Genomic DNA, 23,429 nt, shown 5'->3' on the forward strand with positions numbered 1-23,429 from the left:
TCTAATACAAATAAAATGTATACATTCAACTAAAAAACTGTAGTGGCACAAAACCAACGTCCAGTTAACCGAGTTGACAGACTGTGTAGAGATAATGTCTGTCGGAAGAAGAACAGCCAAATAATCCCCTCTTTTGGGTTCATTTTATCTACAATATATACTGTAGGCTGACAAACCTGCTGATGTGTCGACTCCCCTGTGATCAACGCTTGAGGTGATAGTTTTTTTTTCTTTCAAGCTTGGCCTTTGGGATGGCCGTGTCGGTCCCCTGACCCTTCTCTAGCGCCAGCTGCACGGTGAAATGTGTGGCTTTCAGTCAAATGGACGGATTGGCCATGAAATTGGGTGCAGATGTTCAGGATGAACTGTAATGACTTTGGTGATCCTCTGATATTTCATCTAGCGCCTTCATCAGGTCAGCTTGTCAGTGGTTTATGGGCGAATACCTGCAAAACTTATGTCCCATCAGCCTCAGCTGGACTCTGTGTTTAGTGCTAATTCTCAAATGTTAGCATGCTGACACGCTAAACCAAAGATGGTAAAAACTAAACATGGTCAATCATCAGGACTGTGCCTATATAGCCTTGGCACAGAATAAATTAGTCTATATATAGAGATCAGGTTGGCTCTTCTGAATTTAAGAAATTTAAATGGCTGACAGTTGAAAACAGGGTGAGACAGTTGAAACTAAGATTAACAAGAAAGATTTTGTATAAGAATGAGCCAAGGTATTTTAAAGATTATTTTAAGTTTATTAGAAACTCTCATCGTTGTTTTAATCGAGCATGTGGTGAATGGTTGTTAAATGCTAATTAGATTTGATTTTTATGTAGTCTTAAATGACTATTTATTATTCCGATGTATAGATTTGTATTTATTTGTATGGTTGAGTGTACACAAGGTACCTTTTAGTCAGCTGTAGCTTGCCTGGACATCTTTATCAGACTACAACGAGGAAATAATGGAAATAAGTTGTAAATTTCTTGTGTTATCCTCGACAGTTCTGTTAAATGTGAATGTCACTGTTATGGCATCTTGTTATGCATTTATTTCTGTTACTGTCTAATAAATCAAATAAAAAAAAAAAAAAAAGCCTTAGAGCTATAGAGAGCCTTAGAGAGACTTTTTTTTGGGGGGGGGGGTGGAGGTTATTTTATTATGTTATATTATGTTATTTTTATTTGTTTTATTTATTATTTTTTGTTTGCTTTGAGGCAGAGTGATGCCTAACTGCAGGAACACAGGGTGCACAGGCTAGATTTCAGGGTGTGTGTGTGTGTGTGTGTGTGTGTGTGTGTGTGTGTGTGTGTGTGTGTGTGTGTGTGTGTGTGTGTGTGTGTGTGTGTGTGTGTGTGTGTGTGTGTGTGTGTGTGTGTGTGTGTGTGTGTGTGTGTGTGTGTGTGTGTGTGTGTGTGTGTGTGTGTGTGTGTGTGTGTGTGTGTGTGTGTGTGTGTGTGTTTAACTGTATTCGTGGGGTCCAAAAGCCAGGAGTCTAGTATACTTCTGGGGTCCCGACAGCTTTGTGGGGCCAAAATGCTGGATCCCACAAGTTTAAAGGGCTGTTTGAGGGTTAAGACTTGGTTTTAGGATTAGAGTTAGAATTAGGTTATGGTTAGGGTGAGGGTAAGGGTTAAGGTTAGGCATTTAGTTGTGATGGTTAAGGATAGGATAAGGGGCTAGGGAATGCATTATGTCAATGACTGGTCCCCACAAAGATAGTGCCACAAACTTGTGCGTGTGCGTGTGCATGTGTGTGTCCCACAATATTTGAAAGAGGTAGATTTGTCCCCTTTAAAATAATATGAAAAACAACCCACTCCACAAAAGAGGTAAAAAAAAGGGTTAAAGAACACAACAGGAAGTGAAAAATAAAGAGATTTAGCTGGTACTGGGATCCACGTTGCCTTGCCTTGCCTATGTGGGATCCCAGCACCCTCAGGCTTGGACCCCTAATTAATAATAATAAAAATAATAATAATTTCCTTAATGTAGATGAAGACATTTGCACCATATATGGATTCAGAAAAGGCACAAATTGTTGCATGACAATTCACCAGAATGCAGGAAATACAAGTGTTTTGACGCTCAAAATGTTATGCAGGACGACCCCCAGACCCCCCCAGTTATGATGTGTTTAAGTTAAGTTTATTTATTTCAAAAAGGGACCGTGTATATTAGTGAACATTTCGTAGGATGTAAATATACAGGATTATAGCCAAAGACTAATTTCCATCCTTAGTCCCTGACAGGTTGATGGTTAAATAAATAAAACAAATTGTAAATAGTAAAATATCACAATAAAAAAATTATATAAATTACAGATCAACAACAGAGGACAAATTACAGATTATCCCAGCTAATCACAACAGGTTTGATTTTGCAGTAGCCACTACTGTTTGGAAAACAATATTGAAGAAAAAAAACAACCTACCCCCTCAACAGGATGAGCTCTTTGTAGAAATAATAACTTATTTTGACCGGGTGGACCATTAATCATTGTGTGATTGTGTGATTTTGAGTGGCTGTAGTTGCATTAGCTGAATGAATGTGTGGAGACCTGGAAGATGTAATTCAGCCATGTGGCCAGGAGATGGCCATAGATAGCTATTGCTAAAACTCCCCACATGGTCGAGTGGAAATGACTTGAATTCCTTGTCACTGTGAAATCCAATCTTTGGCTTTGAAAGGCATTGATACCTCATTTAAAAAGAAAAGGAGACAGGGTGACAGATGTGGAGGGCTGACTCATAATGCAAAGGTGAGACAATGTGTGGCTGCCACTGAGCTTTTAGGAACTAGCCTTTGGAACTGGAACACATATCTTTTAGACATCCAAAAACTAACTTGCCACGTATTTTAACGAATATGTGGCATTTTAACGAGAGAACCCAATGAACGAAACTATTTCTAGATGTTACACAGTTCATTTACTCAGACACCTAAACTAAGAGAAAGGTGTTTGTTACACTGCCCTTTTGTTATGAATCAAATGTCTGGCTCGGTCAGTTAGTTAATAATTAATGTTGCATTGTGCCATTCCCTGTTTTAATTAGATTTTAGGTGCTGAAAATTTCTGACTCAGTGACAGAAATTACACAACATAATGTAAATAAATATTACATTACACCTTGCTGTTGTATATTTGATAGGCCTGTTTGTTCTTGGTCACAATGAATGTGTTCCATTCATGCAGAATACTATACAGGAGTCTTCGCCAAATGCACATTTTAACATCATTAGTGTGTCATCATCAAACTTATGCTGTGCTGCTATATGAGAGTTATATGAATGACTGGTTTTCTAGTGCAGACTGTAGAGGTGAACCCCCTGAAATATGAAAACATGAAGCCAAATCAAAGAAAGACTAGTCTCGCATTACCGGACATTCCTCCACAGCGCTGCGGAGGAAGGTCTGGCGAGTCTGGCATTTCTTTAAACCAATCACAATTGGGTTGGGCTGACAGAGCAACGGTGCCTCTGCAAAATAGCCTCAGGAAGAAACTTGTTTTGGTGGAACATGTGTACGTTCAAAAGTAGTTTTAGTCGTGCGAGAGAAACCTCAGATTGGACAGATAGTCTAGCTAGCTGTCTGGATTTACCCTGCAGAGATCTGAGGAGCAGTTAACCATAGTCCTCACAAATCCACCGGAGGTTAGAACTCCCAACACAAAGGAAGAGGAAGGGGACGGACATCCAGTGTCGGAACAAACCGGGAAATGAAACGTGGTGGATATGGACGAATAATGCCTGACCTGATCAAAGTGTCCTCTGTATCTATACAGTTTGTCCAGACGGAGGACAGGCCTTTGATCAGTAAGCCCGTCTCTGCTCTTTAAACCAGTATCTAGGCCAGTGATGATAACTTCCGTATAAGCCAGTGATGTGTAGATTTAACACTGACATTATTGAGTAATCTGAGATAATCTGATCATAAAAAAACAAGATTAGATTAGATTCATACATTGTAGGTTTTTTTATCATCTGCTTTATTCTTATATTTCAAACCTCCGCCAACTGCTCAGGTGTCCAGCAGTCACAGCCCCCTCACTCTGACATCTCTCCATTAGTGTGTGTGTGTGTGTGTGTATTTTCAGGCCTGTGTATAGTGTGTTCTAACAACAGAGTGAAAATAAATTGTAATTTCCCCCCTGGGGGATCAATAAAGTATAAATTATTATTAAAAAACGAAAAGAAAAGAAGAGAAAACGACAAAGAGGGGCTTTACACAAGTTTCTCTTAGGCCCTTCAAATAAGCCTCAATCAGATGCATTAAAATACCTAAATAAATAAATTAGCATAATAATCATGTGGCAGTTAAAAGTAATCTTTTTTATTCACCAAATAACAAAGTATCCATTTGGAGGGGTCCCGAAAAACGCAGTATGCCTCGTGTTACCTTTCCATTTAATCAGGCTCTGCATGGATGTAATAAACCAGCTCCAAAGATGATTCTATGGTGCGCTGCAGACACTTTTAGAAAATATTTGTAATGTTTAATGTTAAATATTAGGGTACTGTTCCCAAGGTGTATAATGAATGTTAATGCTCACAATGTGTTTGTGTGTGTATGCGTGTAGATATCTGTGTGTGTATGTAATGCACTACAGTATGTGAGTGTAAATCCATAAACTTATTTTAACATTATAATTATATGACATTGGCTTGATTTATTTTCAAATCTATGTTTTATGATGATGACAGTGATGGCAACAGTAATAACCCCTTTTTGTAGAATTTTGTTTCTTCATTATATAATGTATGATTATTATTTCATTTGGTGTATTTTTGGGGGGTTGGGCATGTATTTGATAGTTGGGAATTTTGCCAAGACAAAGCATAACACGTGTGAGACAATATGGAGTTACACAATATATACGCAAAATATAAACACACAAAATACAGTAAAGAATCTAACAAAACACAGATCAAATCAAGAGTCAATATACTTTCTTTTGCGCAAGGTAATGTCTAAGTGGTATGGCAATAACACAAAACTAATACAATAGTCCAAGTAAAACTACTGAATGTAGTACAGAGTCTATATACAGTTTGTGCAAATGGAATAGTGCAAAAGAGCATTGTAAGATGTTCCTGTACATACTGTAGAGCAGGGGTCTTCAACCTTTTTTAAGCCAAGGACCCCTTAACTGAGAGAGAGACGGATCAGGGACCACCTACTACATATATTGTATAAAATTAAGTGGAATATTAAACTGGGCCTACAATAACGTGTAGGGCAGCCTAAAGCCTTTATACCTTATGGCATATGATACTAAGTTATTAAAGCTATTCAAATAGCCCAATAATTGTTGGCATGATTTTATAAATCATGTTTTAATGTTAAACATACATATAGCACAGTGAATCCTTAGTATTACCTGTATCTGTGGATGGCCTTAGTGACTACCTTACCTATAGGCCAGTAGGCAGTGGGGATTTATGTTTTCTAATAATATGTTGGATTCATGTTAAGATTTTTTAATTTTTGAAAAAACTTTCAGAAATTAACAATAATTTATCCGTCTATCACCAACATAGGTGGTTTATCTAATCAACTAACCAGTATTTCCGCCCCTTCCCAAAAGTTCTCCAACGGAAAGTTCCCAGATGGATATGCCGAGCAAATGCGAAGCGATCCATCTGGCGGAGTCAGGTTAGGGCCCCAGACCCCCTGTTGAAGATCCCTGCTGTAGATGATTAATTGGGACAAGCGCTATGTTTGGCCTCCAGGTGTCAGGTTTGCTCATCATTTGACCGGACTAGTCTGTTTGGATTAGCAGTCTATAGTCCAGGACCCAGTGTTAGCCTCTCTGCCCTATACTAAAAGGATTTTTTGCAGCAAAATAAAAACCGGTCTGTTTTGACAGCTTTCCACCTGAATGCCGTTGTAGATTTCAGCCGGAGGCCAAGATGCAATTTACAACAACACAACGACATCTAATCCCCATGAGGCTTGGACCCTGCTTCTTTGGATTTAATCACATGCATAACCCTTGGTCACCTCTCATAATTGAGCAGTCCTCCTGCATTAGCATCCCCCTTGTTGCTGAGGCACGTGGGCAACCTTAGAAAAATGTAATAAAGAGGTCTGACCAACTCGGAAAGCACAGGTCAGTCCATATTTTTTACGTCAGGGGTTGAGCTCACCTCGAGAATTCACGTCAAGCTGAGTCCAGTGTGTTTCTGTGCTTTCAGACCCACACCTCTTCACACATGATAGGACAGGAGTTGAGGATCTTCACGGGGAGACTGGGGGGGGTGAAGGATGGAGCTTTGGGAGGATTGGGAAATAGGGTTATTGCTGAAAAAGCTTGAACCAGAGTAGGCCTATTTGATATTGGCACATTACCTGGAATTACTGAAACGCCGTGTTTGCCCTTTATCTTTTTTAGAGACAAATTCAGCTCATAACATTTGAGTGGTGAGACATTTTCACTAACTTTTTTTATAGAACTTGAGGTTATTATGTCATAATCAATTTATCTTTTTTGTATCTCATGACAAGTATTTTCGAGAAAACAATGGGCTTGACTGAGACCTTCACAATGACTTTACTCACACATCTTTTCACAAAGAAACGTAATTATTGGTTTAATACTCCCGCTGCCACTATGTTTTACATTGTTTTTCCATTCATGTTAATGTTTTTGAGGAATATTGCATAATAGCCTACACCAGAATCTTTTTTCAACCATGTAATAATATTTCTTATTTTACAGTTTTGTGCTCGTGACATTTTGAAAAATTTATTTAGAATTAGGCTACATATTTATTCATATTTCAAATATTACAGAAAATTCAAAGTTTCAAAGTTTTTTCATTGTCATATGCACAGTAAGGAAACATTGTACAGTTTCCCTGTACAATGAAATTCTTCCTTGGCTGTCCACAGAATGCCAAACAATGTAATAATAAAATTGTGCATAGAAATATATAATCACAAAATGGTCATTATACCATCTTGTAATTGAACATGAAAAGTAGCTTTTGCACCTGCACATACTGTAGGCTTACAGTAACGCTGCGAAAGAGGACAGGTGTACCTGCGTCAAAGTGGCGCGAAATAACCGGATGTCAGTTAACTTTGTTTTCAAAATAAGAGCGGACTGTCACGCAAAGCATTCACCAAAACCGTGTACGTAAATAGTAGGTTTTATTTTGAAGCTCAAAGCCGGAACTTGTCACTATTACTCAGGACAACTTGATGCCAGCAAGGTGGTAGGCTCTCCCCCCCCTGTCTCTGGGTGATAGAGGACGATAACTTGCGGAGTTGTAGCCACTCGCTGCCGCCTCGTTGGAGGGAACAGCAGGTCAGAGAGAGTCGCGAAGGGCTTCAGTGTCGGGGGCGCTGATCCAGTTTACGCTTCACTTTCTTACCAGCTCACCGCGAAGTCAGAGCAGAGGATCCGCGGGTCTGTGGGATAAGACGGCTTCCACCTTTCCTCTCCCCGCCCCCACCCCCACCCCCACCCCAAGAAGTGTCCCTCACCTTCCCCGGCTCGCTGCGTCTGCGCCGCCGGGAGACTGAAGGGAAAGCCCTTGACAGGCTGGAAGAGTTTCGCCTGAGGCGAGACTCAGCTCCCATATAAAGCCGGGTGAAGGACATTAACACACCGACCAGCGGGAACTGTGGCCGCAGCAGCCATGGAGCTCCATACTACATCCAGGAAACTTACTTTGCTCTTATTCACCTTTCTGTGGGGGCTCTCAGGTCAGTAAAGAGCTTATTTTCCTAATTTATTTAAGTGTGTATTTATGTTTTTGCTTTTTTTCATACACTTCACATACTACCACATATATCAGATTTGTGATATAATGCCAATAGTGGACCTATACACTTGGACTAATGATGGTTCCAAAGGTGACATCCATTCAACACACATTTTGGCATTTTCATCCACTGTGCCAGCAAATCAAAGCAGAAGCATATCTTGAGTCATGTGTCAGCACACCTAAAAAAAAAAATATATAATCTCCACATTCCATTCTGAAATATGTGAAGTGTATTTCTCAGATGAATGGTATTGAAACATGATTCACCCTCGCCTAACAACTAATAAGGACATAACAGAAGATGCTCTGTTCCTGCATGGGGCTTCTCTCCTGGATGTGTGTCAGAGGATGGACGGGCTGGGTTTAAAAAGCCGAAAACACCTGTTTGTTTCTGACAGGATTTGAAACAAGTGTGTTACACATGATTATGTCTTCCAGGGGGAAAATAATCCCTTTATAGCTGCTGCTACATTGGCTCAGACGTCACTCTCTCTAGCAATGTATTAAACTCCTACTTCCACTAGCTGTACAGTGCAAAGCAGCCTACTTTCCCCCTGCCGCCTCTTGGATTTACAAATTGGGACATGGTGCAGCCGAACGGGTATTTTGCAAATATTTTAAAGGAGTGAGAAGTTCTAAATGATTCATCAGGTAAAAATATGAACAGCGAGAGGAGCATAATTTGACACTTTTACAGGAGACCATTATTGCCGTTTGTCATGATTTTTCAAAAGATATAGGTTAGTGAGATAGTTGTTCTCTTGCGAGAAGTGTGTGGCAGAAACCAAGCTCAGTAAAGGCCCATGCTTCTGATTTGACAGAATAACATCCTTAAATAGCAACAAGACATTGCTGTGTAGATAGATAGATAGATAGATAGATAGATAGATAGAGATACTTTATTAATCCCAAAGGAAATTAAGGTGTCCAATAGTACACACACATAGGCACACATATGACATCCACGTACACATACATAGTACAAAAATACAAAGGAAGATATCAATAGTGTGCCCTTACAGTAAAATTAGATTGTAGCAAAAAAATGCAGAAAGGTGCAATGGTAACGTAGTGTAAGAGAGTTTCAGTGCAAGTACATTGTCAGTGAAAGTTCTCTATCTACTCAAGTACAACAGGCTACACAATAGAATAATCATTACTTAACTGGTCATGCATTTTCATATCCTCATTTTATCATTCCTCTTGTCTTAACTTTGAGCATCAATAGAAACTACTGTTTTAATGGCAGTTTCGATACTCTAAATAGTTCAGAGTATCTGTTGATATTGTGTAGTGTTTTTTTTCAATAACTAGTTCATAAACCTTGGTTTGACTGGTTTATTGCTGAACCCAGCCATCACGCGCCATGCCGTCACATCCTGCGCCACACACCACCACGAGTCAATTCTCAACCTGTGGGAAAGACCGTGAGAATGCGTCGAACACTCAGTTTGAACTCAGACTTCTCCCACTGAGCATCCTGCTCTCATATGTGAAAACCAGGAGATATCCATTTAAGATAGGGAAAGTCTGTGCTTCAGGTGAGTGCCTATTAACTCCAACAGACAGGCCCGTGGTGACAGTCATTTGGCCTGTGAGACATGAAAGCGAGCAGGAGCTTCGCATTTTGCCTGAATTTGATCTCAGCTGCCCAAAGCCTGGGTGTGCTTTTCGGCGCTGTTGCCAAAACAATTCCGTGCGCTGACACTGGCAATCCCAGGCTTACTTGTTACACCCAGAGGGAGCCGTGTTACCTGAAAAATGCTACCGTTCTACCACACAGACCTCTGTGATGACATTTCGAGCTGCAAAGATGGATTGATTAGTTGTCAACTATTAAATTAATTGCCAACTGTTTTGATAAGATCCAGCTTGTTAAAGCCTCTGAAAAACACACACACACACACACACACACACACACACACACACACATACAGCTGATTTCAGGCTGACTAGACCTCTGCTTAAGTTGAAGTGGGCCAGAGCTTAGATGGGAACTTATTAAGTCACAAATCTTTTCTACCAATAAGAATGGTAAAGCTGCCATTTGTCCCACCCTAACTGGTGCAACAAAGCTAACAAGTGACTCAGGAAGATGTCAGTAAATCAGTGTATACGCACCCACACAGTCCTGGGAAGAGGTCTAATCAGCCAGGTTAACTCAAAACACCTGTGTGGTTGTTCAGGGCCTTTAAAGGTGATGTAGGTAGGATTGGGAATATCCAGGACTTAGCCATGTGAAATGTGAACATCAACAACTTCTCAATCCCTCCCCCCTTTCTGCTAAAGCCCAAAATGGTCTGCTAAGCCCCACCCCCCACAAGGGAGAATGAATGCGTGTGCATGAGCAGTGATTGACACGCAGCTAGACACCCCCATGGCCCTGATTGGTGCATCTGAACAGGGAGCTGTGGATTTTAGCAAATCCCACTACAGGCTGTAGGTGGTGCCAGAGGAGCCATATTTTTTTTTAATGACCTGCTTCATGTAGTTCTACTGGAACATAGGGTCAGTTTCAGCTAATATGACAGAAAGTTAGTTTTATCAGTCTTACTAGAGGTTTAAGAAAAAATCAATACACTTGAGTATTGCGATATTTTATTTTGCAATACTGTATCGATTTTCAAAAAGGAAATATCGATTTATTTTAAAAGAATTTTTTTAAACATTAAAAAATATCCATGTAAGACAGTGGTTCACATTTATGTTGTGTTTAAACCCCCTACCGCTAGATGGCTATGCTGAGACACACCACTAGTGTCCTTGCTTAACAGTGCCTAACAGTGCCTAACAGTGCCTAGCAGTGCCTGACTTTTTGCTAGAAGCTAACAACGTAGCTACTGTATGGCTGAACTTTGGCCTACTTTAGCATATAAACATTAGCTCACTAAGAACCTGTGAACCACAATCCCAAACTGTCAGTATGATTTTCTGTGTACATCATGTCTTTTTTTTAAGTATTAGTTTTTCTAAAATTATACTTTAAAAAAATCCCAATATATCGCCTTACGCACAGTATCGAAATATATTGCAATATATTGAATTGTGTCCCATGTATCATGATACGTATCGTATCGCCAGATTCTTGCAAATACACAGCCCTAAGTCTTACCTACTGTACCTTTTTAAATGTGAATATTTTCTAGTTTCTTGACTTCTCTGTGACAGTAAACTGAATATCTTTAAGACATTTAAGGACGTCAAATTGGGCTTTGGGAAACGCTGTAGGGCAAAAATTATAAAACGATTATTAAACACAATTACTCATTAACTTTTGGAAACTTTTGGAAACAAATCAACAGTGGAAACACCTTGAACTGCAAAATTGCCCTTTTATACTTATCCCGTTTTTTTTTATTACTCTGTTCTTGTGATCGCTAGGAGCCAAGATCGTAATCACGATTACAAATTTGATTAATAGCACAGCCCTAGACCACTGATGGATTTTTTTTCACCCTTTTCTGACCGATAGACCGAACAACAAATGGATTACTTGAGGACGTAATGATACGTAATGGTTCAGACACCTTTAAGGCATTCCGAGCAGGGATTAGTGAGGGGATGTGGAGTTCTAGCAGCAGGCTGTGATTCATTGTCACAGTACATGGGAACAATACAAACCACAGCGGCTGACCTCACCCTCCACATTGGACTCACCATCAATCGCCCTGCAGGTGTGTCCTGAAAACATGGAGTAGTTAAGATAAAGACAGGAAGTGGTCATGAATAGCAGCCTGCGGCAACAGGAAAGCCGAGCGCTCCCTGAGTCCATGATGCAGGCGAGTGTATTGGAGCAGGAAGTGGGCGAACATCCTCCCAACCAACAACAAAGATAAGAGCTCAGTCGGTGTTTCAGTCCAAAATCACAGCAGTGGAGAACGCAAGCCCACGTCAGAAGAGAGCAATGAGTGATTGTGGTCACGTCAAGACCAAAAGTCATATTTTGATCCGTTTGATTCACTCGACCACAGGGCTGAACGATGAATCGCTTTCAAATCGAAATCGAGATTTGAAAGGTTGCGATTAGCTAAGCGTGAAGGCAAGCGATTAATCAAATGTGCAATATTCAGTTAAATGTTTGGTGTAACATTTGGCTTAACATTTTTATTTTATTTACTGTTTTTTTTTAAACAGAAAAAACTGTTTTTTTTAAATGCTGGAATAATGTTACATATCAGTGGATTTTTTTATTTACTTTTTATGACTTTATTTAACATGATGGTAGAGGGTGCAATATATAGATGCTGCTGTTGTTGTCAGACATCTCAGTTCACAGGAAAGTACTGATATTGTTTTTTATTATTATAACTTTAGCGTTGTGATAAATGTAGAAAAGAAAAAGACTCATTGCTGGCAATTCATATCTATGTTCTCATCCCTGCATAAGAATATAGAGCAGTTTAGATGGTGTCTCGTGTTATAACGCTCCATGATATGTTACACAGTGAATATTGAACTTTAGCTAAACTTGCAAATCGAACTGTAATCACAATAAAAGGTTCAGCCCTACTCGACTGAATACTCAGTTTCTGAGAAGAGTTTTGGCCATATGTGTGTTTGTGTGTGTACCGCTTTGGTCATTTTTTAAGCAAAATTACCAAACATTTGATCATTAGGTTTACAAATGTGAGAATCTGTTGCATTCCCCTGTCTTACATTATGGTAAATTGAATGTTTTGGGGGTTTGTATGACGTGGCGTATCGCGACCACTGTAGGTAACAAAACAAATGGAGGAGTCGGTGAGCGGGGGTAATATACTGAGAAAAAACTCAGAAATATACCAGATGAAAGTCTTAAATTTACAAAAATAATTGTTATTCTCTGAGATGATGAAGTCCTGATGCACAAATGCTATCACTTTATCCAAACCATGTTGTTTTCTCCTGACTAGGCCTCATTCACGGCTAGGGTTGGGCATCGTTTGGATTTTATCAATTCTGATTCCAATTCCGATTCGTCCTTTCGATTCCAGTTCTTATCGATTCTCGATTCCGATTCTTTGAGGGCTGGAGTTGAAGCGTGTCCCATGCCTATTTTCACAAATAAGAGGAAAGTTTTATTTTGATTCAATGGTGTTTTGCAGTTTTACCGGCAGTTTTATTTTTCAACGTAAAATAAAGCCACCCTAGAGTCCCGCTTACTGTGCTCCAAGGCTGCAACACAACAAACGCCTGGCTGCTTCGGAAACCAAAACTTGCGCATATTATATTGGGAAGCGATGATCGGATTTGAAACCAAAAATAAAGAAACAATTCTACTGGAATCGTAATTTTTGAAACAATTCCAAGTAGAAATTGGTTCTCGATGCTCAATCCTATTCACGGCAGTGTACCTTCAGAGTCCGGATGCTTATGATGATGTGGTGATTGTGTCATTAAGATGACAGATTAGGTGATAAAGTCATCTGTACAGTAGTGAGGGTTAGGGTTATTGGTGGAAGTGTCAGGAAAACTCATTCATGTTATATGGAACGCCTGATTAGGAACACAGAACTATTCAGTCACAACTCCGAGCCAAGCCAAATTGTGAGTAAGCTGGTATGTTTGCCAGGGCAATAGTAGAATAGTTTAAGCAATTGCCTCGACACTTGGTCCCCCAAGTGGAAATCTGGACAACCCAAATGTGTACTATTTTTAGATGTTCCCAGCTCCAATAGGATGGACAGTGGGCAGTGGAAACATCTAGATTTTTATTTTTATTCTTGGCATTAGCACTGTGTTTAGTTAGTTAGTGTGTGTGTGTGTGTGTGTGTGTGTGTGTGTGTGTGTGTGTGTGTGTGTGTGTGTGTGTGTGTGTGTGTGTGTGTGTGATCTTGAAGCTGGGCCAGTTGTCCATGAACAACGGCGTGTAAGCCATGCCTTATCTCTTGACCAACAGTTGTACAATTACTCTTCTATTCTGGACACACCATCTGGCAAAAGAACATCTTCATTTGTTTTCCAGGTGGGTCCCACATTGGACTTTACTTATTTAACAAGGTCAATCCGTACAGGCTTCAAAGGCTCCATTGGGATGGGGGGAGAAGAAGAAAGCTGTGCTGCCACTGCTGATTTTCTGTGGCAACTCTCCATGATTTAAAGAAGGGAATGAGAGGGTTGCGAGCATTATTTTTAGCTTCATGTATTATTTTAACACGGGGGCCAGTTTGGGCCTTGATCCTTCCCCCATTATAACATAACATGCCTTAAAGCTTGGCATACTGACATACTATGTATATATATGACAATGTGACAACATTGGTTTGTTTCCTGTTTCCCTCCCTATTGTTACCCTGACGACACTTCATCCCGAAATACATTTCATGCCCCCTGAGACTGCCGAATGGAGGGCCATGGAATGCAGTTTGCCCAACTTACAACTATAGCCTTATCTCTAATTGCCTATTTCTTAGAATAATACCAAATGGAAGTGCAGCAAAGCCCCTTTCCACTTTGAGTCGGGATTACAGCGGTCTGAAGCCTGCCGTCCTCACGTACTTGTACCCAGCAACTGGTGCAATTTTGATTTGAGGAAGAAGATTGAGGGATTTATCGGTACATGCATAATGACACAGAAATACAACAGTGCACTTTTTTCCTCTCGGGCGAGTCAGTTTGCTGTCCAAACCGTCAGTCCGTGCAAGTGTGCCAATGCCTCTTGTAATCCCAAGGATTTATTCTGTGTACCGAGGCCCCTGGAGAACAAGAACCTGAAGGGAGATTAGATTTGTCTCTCTTCGTGTCTTTTAGCATCCCTCTGTAGTCATTTTGTGTTTCTGTGTCAATCTGCGTATTGTTGTAGTCTTTTTGTCTCTTTGTAGCCATTTTGTGTTCTTTGGTAGTTATTTTGCATCTCCTTGCGGCCGTTTGCTACTGTTTGTGTTGTTTGGCATCTCTGTGGGGTCATTGTGCGTAGGGCTGCACGATATGAGTAAATTATCTAATTGCGATTATTTTTACTGACATTGCGATTGCAATATGATTCACGATATTGGAGGGAATTATAATTTTTCTATCATTATTTCCATTTTTGTTGAATGATCATAGTGTGATTTCTGCGAGGATCTGTACCAAACAAAGGTGTTTTCTGTAGTCTGTAGGATAGGATCTGTAGGCTGGGACGTCTCTACAGTACCACAATACTTCAGTCAGAATGCGTTGACACATTGTTCGCTTTAACAAATATTGCGCCCCCTTTGTGATATGGATATTGCACTAGTCCATATTGTGATTTCGATAAAATAGCGATTAATTGTACAGCCCTAATTGTGAGTCTTTTGTGGTCATTTTGTATCTGTTTCTGGTTGTTTGATTACATTTCCAATAGGGAACATTAAAGGTGCAGTAAGTGATGCTGCGCAAAGATTGTTGATATTTGATCTCAATTACCAAACAAATACAACCCCCTCTTCAGAAGCTCCACCCCCCCAGATTCACGGACAGATAACTGCTGGCCAGCCAGCACATTCACATGCTGCCCCCCCCCCCAATCAACTGTCGCTGCCTGTTGCTGATTGGCTGGAATAGTGTTTTGTGTCTTGTGCGCTTCTTTCCGTTTGTTTTCCATTTCCATTTTTATTAACACCGGATTTTATTTTCAGCGCACATAGAAAATAGAGAGCAAGGTGACCGTGAGGAGATATTTGCTGAATTTGATATAAAAAAGTGTATTGGATTAACATCACTTACTATACCTTCAACAGTCACTTCATACAGAGGCGCTGGCATCTACATTGATACCTCAATCTTAGCTTGATTCCAAAACTACTGCAATTAGGCCTGGGGTCGGGTAAACACCTTCATCTAATTATATTACCTTAATTAAAGTCACATTCGCAGGATTAATGCTGTGATTAAAAAATGTGGAGCACTGCAGAATTAGCAGCGTATTTTAAAGTCTGCTTTGACCCGTGAAGAGCATGTTCAGGGCAGGCTAACCATTAGGGGTTTGACAAGTTGCAACTCCTGCCCCACATTCACCGAGTCATTTTCAAATGTGGGAATGAGGCCTTGCAGTACCAGAACTAGTAGCTGCTTTCAGATGTGTTGATGTGTCGTTGTCACTCGGGAATTGAAATGGAAATAAGGATTTGTGAATTCTCCTCCCAGTGAGAGCAGCGACTAGATCTTCTGCGTGCAGGCAAAGATAGACAGGGAGAAGCAGTGTCTCGGTGCGAGGTCGTCCATTTCCTGTTCCATTGCCTGTCTCTGCTGTCCCATCTCCAGCCGTGGACACAGAAGGAAGAAGGTCTCGTCTCAGGGGTCATGAGAAAGGCACTGGGCGACTTTCCCAACGTTCGACCCTGGCCTGAGGACTCTTAAAGGCACAGACACACACACACACACACACACACTTTATTACTTCATCTTTTTCTTCCTCTTCCCTCTGTCTCTCTTTCTGTCCCTCCCCATCCTCCCAACACCCTACACACATGGGCGTAGTGGCCTACCCCGAGTGATTGATGGCTGCAACTTGATAGGAATCTCTGGTGGACAGTAAAACATGGTTTTGTGTGTTGTTTTGCATATGGGCTGCATTACACGGAGTTATTCCCAGCTGATGTTTGCTTGTAGCCCTTTAAGTGTTTCCCTCAGCCAGGCGTTATGTTTATTATATAAATAAATACAAGCCATATAGTATATTCATAGAGGCATTATCATGATTTCGGTCTGCTTTGCCCCAAGTCATAATAATGGCATGTGCTGCTGAATTGCACACACAATACAAGACTGCGGAGTCAGCCTCAAAGCCAACACTTAATTTGGGGTTGCCTGTGTACTGTAGCCGGGCTTTGACAGTACACTGGCTAATGACTATTTACAGCCAAGAGAGCCACAGGACGCTTCTCAGGGGGCTCTTAAGGCCAGTCTCAAAAATGATTTAATTGATATGTTATTATAAAAGGTTATTATAGGGCATCAGGCACATGGGAACAATCCCAACTACTGTACTTTGTAAAATTGAAGCTGGAAAAGCGGTTGGAAGGTTTTCTGAAATGTGCACTTGTGAGGAGAAGTTACCTGAGATGTTGTGTTGTATGGTGGACAGTCTTTCAGCACTTTATTTCAAGGCACCACAGAGGGCATCAAGCTTACTGAAACAAAGCATACTTAGAGTTGTTCTTGCGTTAATGTTCTCTGTAACTTCCCAAGGAAAGTCCAGAATGAAAAAGAGAGAACACCAATATTTCTTAAAATACACAAAATGATTATACACAAAATAGCCAGGCGTAAACACACCTACCTGCAAACGTAGAGACAGAAAACAGCCACAGGGTTTCTCTTGCATAATGCTCTCTGTGCCTGTGTAACACCATGGACAGAGGCACTAAATGGTAACGCCAACATGGCCTCAACAGTACACTCTAGTAAAGCTCAAACAATTAGCTGACTGGAGAACCTAGTACATGTTTTTTGATGGTGGGGGGGGGAACCAGAGCACCCAGGGGAAACTGACGCAAACATGGGGAGAACATACAAACTCCACACAGAAAGGCCCAGAACGACCTGGATTTGAACCCAGAACCTTCTTGCTGCGAGGACACAGTGCTAACCATCGGGCCACCACGCTGCCCTATTGCAACATTCAACGTTATTGCATATTTTCCTCATATTGTGCAGCCCTAGCGTGTAATGTGAAAGGAGTCCGAGTTAGTGATGAGCCTACAGAGAATGACAGCTAAATAGTGCGCTTCAGTCACTGTCATAGTGCCGTTTTTGGCCACAGCAGGCAGCTGCTTTCAGTGAAAAAGATCTACTATGCACTACCTGCTCAGCAGCAACCAGCAGACAGACAGTTAGAAACGAGCTGTAAACACTGTGGAGCATGACAGAGATTTCCCTCAGGAGTTGGTGGAGACCGAATACAGAACGAAAAGAGAGTGAATTTACATTCATCAGGCTCCACAAACACGCCAACACACCTTTCAAAATAAAGGTCTTAGCATAATTCATCAAGTTTACAGGAATGCATAATGCTCTGTTCATATTTTAGCACTACAACAGAGCCATTACTACAATGAGATGAGTCATTTAGAAGCAGAAGCCATCCGTTCTTTTTCTCCCCCATCTACTACAAAAACAACATGCTCAATGCACATTTGATTACATTACATTTGATACACATTACAGTCATTTAGCAGACATTTCCTTTTCTTTAGTATGCCACTCAATCAGAAACTGGTTTTGTGCTTGGTTCAGGGTCCATGTTGTTATGGATGTTTTATTTAGTTTACAACTGATTTCAGTAACCTCCGAAGGGAGCTTGTTTGTTGAAAGCTGTGTAATTTCGAAATGTCTGCTGTGAAAAAAAATCCCCCGTTGCTGTTAACTAATGAGTTTTGAAAGGGTCTCCTAAGGTCAGGGTTTGTACGGGGTCCACAGTTACCAAAACTGGGAATATAAGATTGCTGAAGGCTACGGCACACGGCAGTCTTGCCTTGCCGTTGGCCAGGACCAAACCACTGCTGGGAGCCAACACAGCTTGCTCCCGGTGCCGCTGACAGATGTTGCAAGCAGCGGTAAACAACAACAGCAGCCACACATCCTTCTAAACCTGTCCTTCAAAAAAAAAAAAGTTAATAAAGCTGTGGACAGACGGGAATTGAGGGCATGGGCTTAGACAAGATAGGCTGTGTTATATTATTCTTACTTGGAGGTACTTAGGTGGGGGTGGGGGCTGGAGCCTGATGCACTTATGACTTCAGGGACATTGGCATAATCCGGGTTTTCTTCTTGAAGTGTTTGAGAAGCTCATAATCACACTCCGCCAATCATCTCTCCATTTGGGAGCCGCGGTTTTGTTTTCTTCCCATTTCCCCTCCTTTTAAAGGAGCTGTTCTTTGAGACGAGATCATTGATATGCCATGGACTTATTAACCTTAAAGGGACAATTCGGGTTGCACGATATACACTACCGGTCAAAAGTTTGGGGTCACTTAGAAATTTCCATTCCACTCCATTCCAGACACAATACCTGCTGAGATCAGTGGCATTGTTTTTTTAATCAGAACAGCAGTTTTCAGATTACATTATGTGCTTACATAATTGCTAAAGGGTTCTCAACTGTTGTAGAAAGAAGTGGCTGAAGAAATGCTTGAAATCCATGTTTTTTGGTCTAAACGTCATACTCAAATTAAAAGTAGTACAGCTCCCATATACTTTGACACTCAGGGGTGTGCCTGATATCATTGGAAAGGAAACATTCTCAAGTTTTTGTTACAAGTGTCAGGGCGATTCTAGGCCTTACTGACACAGAGTTACAGAGGCTAGAATGGAGGTGTTTTATTTCCGTCCAAGTCATACATCTGTAAAGTGATTAGAATACACTGCTGTAAACACATTTGACAGGTGACAGACGCCACAGGGCATTAGCCACATGTCTCAGCTTACTACAGAAACAATCCAGACACCAAAAGACTCAAAAAATGGATTTTATATGATTTCTTTCTACAAATATGTCTGTGCGTTTTTTTATTTCCATTTGAAAAGTGCAAAGAAAAAAGCCCAAAAACTACAAAATACAACAATTCTCAAATACACAAACACACCCACATCAATCACCTTTCCAATGATATCAGGCACACCCCTGAGTGTCAAAGTATATGGGAGCTGTACCACTTTTAATTTGGGTATGACGTTTAGACCAAAAAACATGGATTTCAAGCATTTCTTCAGCCACTTCTTTCTACAACAGTTGAGAACCCTTTAGCAATTATGTAAGCACATAATGTAATCTGAAAACTGCTGTTCTGATTAAAAAAACAATGCAACTGATCTCAGCTGGTATTGTGTCTGGAATGGAGTGGAATGGAAATTTCTAAGTGACCCCAAACTTTTGACCGGTAGTGTATAGTTTTTTTTTTTTTCTGTCATCGTGATATCAACTGCCACAATAAAGGCATTGTGAAAGGATAGGTATCTCGAAAAGACAAAATATGATTAGAAAACTTTAAAATGTAACTTTCATTCCCACCACTTTGTGAAATGATAGCTTTTTGTCCCCATCACATTTTTAAAAGCAAATTTGTTAAATATGTTCTGAAAAATATAACACAGAAAGTATACATATACAGTATGTGGAATATGTTTTGAATGTGTAGAACATTTTGAACATGAGCAGAAATCTTGCTGAAACACACTTCAAGCTTTTTCAATGCATTAATGTATCATTGATGTGAACAGGCACATTTTAAGAGGTCCCTTCCCCAAACATAAGACCCAAAAGAAGAGAGGAGGGGAGGGTAAATCATGCCTACATGTGTGTTGACTCAGAGAGCTACAGTATATATAGATAATATTAAATGAGAAAAGTTGATCTACAGGAGAATATTTGAAAGCAATACAGAATGCCTGAGAGCCTTACTGCATTATATTCCATTATACTTTTATATTTTGAAATGTCAACCGCTGCGTGAATTAAGTGTATTTCTTTACATAAATGAAGACGTTTCCACCATACATTTTAGCATTTCTGCTGCCGTAGACGTTGGTCATTTTAGCTGGCGCTGAGCGCAGATTTTGCCGGCTAAAATGAAAATGTACAGATTTGCTACCGTCTGAGCATAGTGAATCCATGTATTTTACCAATCCGAGCGTCAGAACTCCGCTCACACCGGTGCCCCCAAATCATTTTTCATAATAACACTTCCACTGTAGAGCCCTGGCGTCATAAAGGGAAGAAGCTTCGCAACAGCAGGCTGAGTTGGACAAAACACATCAGAGATCTGATTTATTTTAGCAGAAACCAGTCCGTTAAAATATCCCCGATCGGCCTCAACGCTGATAATTAGGATTGACTTGGGACATCTGTGCTGATGCTCGTTTTCCCTGCAGCTTAATAAGCCTAATATTATATTTCATAAAAAAGTTGAGGTTACTTCTTTAGTTAGTAACCAATGTGAGGATAAGGGTTATATTTGGTGAAAAAACATTTACACTGGTTGCAATGTCTCACAATGAGCACGACTCGTGGTCATATACAATACTGGGTATGTAATACAGGATGTCTGCATGCACACACATACTATGTGAACCTACACAGAGCCAAGCAGTCTTTCTGTCATAGCATGTTTTCTCATATGAACTCCAGACTATGTCTGAGGAATCAGGTCCCGACATAGTCCGGAGTTTCCCTTTCTCACATGTAGCTCAGAACAGGAGATTGTTCATATCAGATGCGTTCTCACTAGGGCTCGGCGATATGGTTGAAAACTGTATCACGATATAAGTTTTTCATATCGGTCGATATCGATAATTATTGATATTTTTTATGACCTATTTAAAATAAGGACCAGGAGAAAAATATATTAAATTTAAACATTTTTATTTTAAACTTAACCCTGCTCTGATTAGAATCCCTTCAGTTATAAAATCATAAATGTCAACACAACCATGGAAAACACTCAAATAATTAAAATGTAAACAGGTCTAAAATCACAATGAACACTTAACAATTATCTCTTAACATTAAGGTGCAATATTAAAGAATAAGTAAGAAATGCTTAATAAAGTGTCATAAAATAGTGCAAAGTGTTAGCTAAATATAAGAAACCTGAGAAGGAACTATTTTCTGCAGGTTTAGTGCTAGGTTGGTAACCTGGCTTCTGGACAGTGCTCAGCATGTCTGCCTCCGTTATTTCTTTGTAGTGTTTAGTAAGGCGCTGATGATGCAGAGTACCTCTCCATGGTGGTCTGCTGCTTGTAGTGTTTAGTAAGGTGCTGATGCAGAGTACCTCTCCATGGTGATCTACTGCTTGTAGTGTTTAGTAAGGTGCTGATGCAGAGTACCTCTCCATGGTGGTCTGCTGTTTGTAGTGTATAGTAAGGTGCTGATGCAGAGTACCTCTCCATGGTGGTCTGCTGCTTGTAGTGTTTAGTAAGGTGCTGATGCAGAGTACCTCTCCATGGTGGTCTGCTGCTTGTAGTGTTTAGTAAGGTGCTGATGCAGAGTACCTCTCCATGGTGGTCTGCTGCTTGTAGCGTTTAGTAAGGCGCTGATGCAGAGTACCTCTCCATGGTGGTCTGCTGCTTGTAGTGTTTAGTAAGGTGCTGATGCAGAGTACCTTTCCATGGTGGTCTGCTGCTTGTAGTGTTTAGTAAGGCGCTGATGCAGAGTACCTCTCCATGGTGGTCTGCTGCTTGTAGCGTTTAGTAAGGCACTGATGCAGAGTACCTCTCCATGGCGGTCTGCTGCTTGTAGTTTTTAGTAAGGTGCTGATGCAGAGTACCTCTCCATGGTGGTCTGCTGCTTGTAGCGTTTAGTAAGGTGCTGATGCAGAGTACCTCTCCATGGTGGTCTGCTGCTTGTAGTGTTTAGTAAGGCGCTGATGCAGAGTACCTCTCCATGGTGGTCTGCTGCTTGTAGCGTTTAGTAAGGTGCTGATGCAGAGTACCTCTCCATGGTGGTCTGCTGCTTGTAGTGTTTAGTAAGGTGCTGATGCAGAGTACCTCTCCATGGTGGTCTGCTGCTTGTAGTTTTTAGTAAGGTGCTGATGCAGAGTACCTCTCCATGGTGGTCTGCTGCTTGTAGTGTTTAGTAAGGCGCTGATGCAGAGTACCTCTCCATGGTGGTCTGCTGCTTGTAGTGTTTAGTAAGGTGCAGATGTTGTTGGATGTTGATGGCGGATACGGCTGTGCTCCAAAGTGTGAGCGCGGCTAAAGTGGTAAAACAAGTTTATGGTATTACCAGTGTTGGTCTGACAACATTGGTCTGACTAAGGTCAGACTTATAAAATCCCCAAAACTGCCATACTGACTTTTCCTGTTTTATCAACGATTTCCTCGCTCGCTGCGGCACTCACTTTCCACTCTACGCCGGTTCTGTTATTGAAGAACACGAGACAGCGATGTGGCACAACCAAACATGATACTGTTACATGATTGGCTGTTAGAGTGTCACTCCCCACGTTGCTAGGTTGCCAGAGAGTGAGGGCCTTTGTTCATGCAACCAAACTTGATTCACAACCTCTGGTTTCTTCTGATGAAGAAAAACAAGTTATCGAACGTTTTATCGACCGAATTTTCTATTGATATTGATTATGTGTCTATCGCGATACATATTGTTATCGTTTTATCGCCCAGCCCTAGTTCTCACGTACCGGAAATACCTTGTTTGGTTTAGGCAAGGCTGGCAATGGGTAGAGCGTGCAGTAGACGAGACATGATGGAGATTACGCTGCGACCTAGCCAGTTCGTAATGTGGTCATAGACAGAAAGTCTCTTGCCGTTCCTTGAATTTTTGGCGTTTCCCCTTACCGAAATCTCGTTGTCTCTCCAGTTAGACATTTTTGTTACCAACTTCATATAAATCACCCTCTGATGTATGTTTTCTTCCGGTTTCGCGCCAGCCGCATGATAGAAACGCCATCAATATACTTGCTCGCTGTGGATTCTCCGTACAATGCCCGGCCAAATCGGGCATTACACATGATGATATCATTTATATAATTTATCATCAATAAACTCCTATGCAGGGAAGCATTTTGGATACATACACTCGACACTCTAGAACACGTGTCAAACTCAAGGCCCATGGGCCAAACCCGGCCCATTGCAGATTTAGATCTGGGCCGTATATCAGTTTGGGTTCACAATAAATTTTGGCCCTCCTAATTGTGCGCCAAACCAAAAACACAGGAAAGTGTTTTTTAAACTGCAATTACCTGACATTCAAAGCA

At 40.9% G+C, this 23,429-nt stretch overlaps 1 protein-coding gene across 1 annotated transcript in view; it reads left to right on the forward strand.

Annotated features, from left to right (window-relative positions):
• The first annotated feature begins 7,206 nt into the window (after positions 1-7,206).
• Positions 7,207-23,429, forward strand: part of esama (endothelial cell adhesion molecule a) — a 71,201-nt gene continuing 54,978 nt past the window's right edge. The window contains exon 1 of the mRNA XM_028596381.1: positions 7,207-7,711. Within this exon, the coding sequence (XP_028452182.1) occupies positions 7,645-7,711 (67 nt within the window). The 5' untranslated portion in view covers positions 7,207-7,644. The remainder of the gene's footprint in view (positions 7,712-23,429) is intronic.

Source organism: Perca flavescens, chromosome 13 (genome assembly GCF_004354835.1).
Source record: "Perca flavescens isolate YP-PL-M2 chromosome 13, PFLA_1.0, whole genome shotgun sequence".
Lineage (NCBI taxonomy): Eukaryota > Metazoa > Chordata > Actinopteri > Perciformes > Percidae > Perca > Perca flavescens.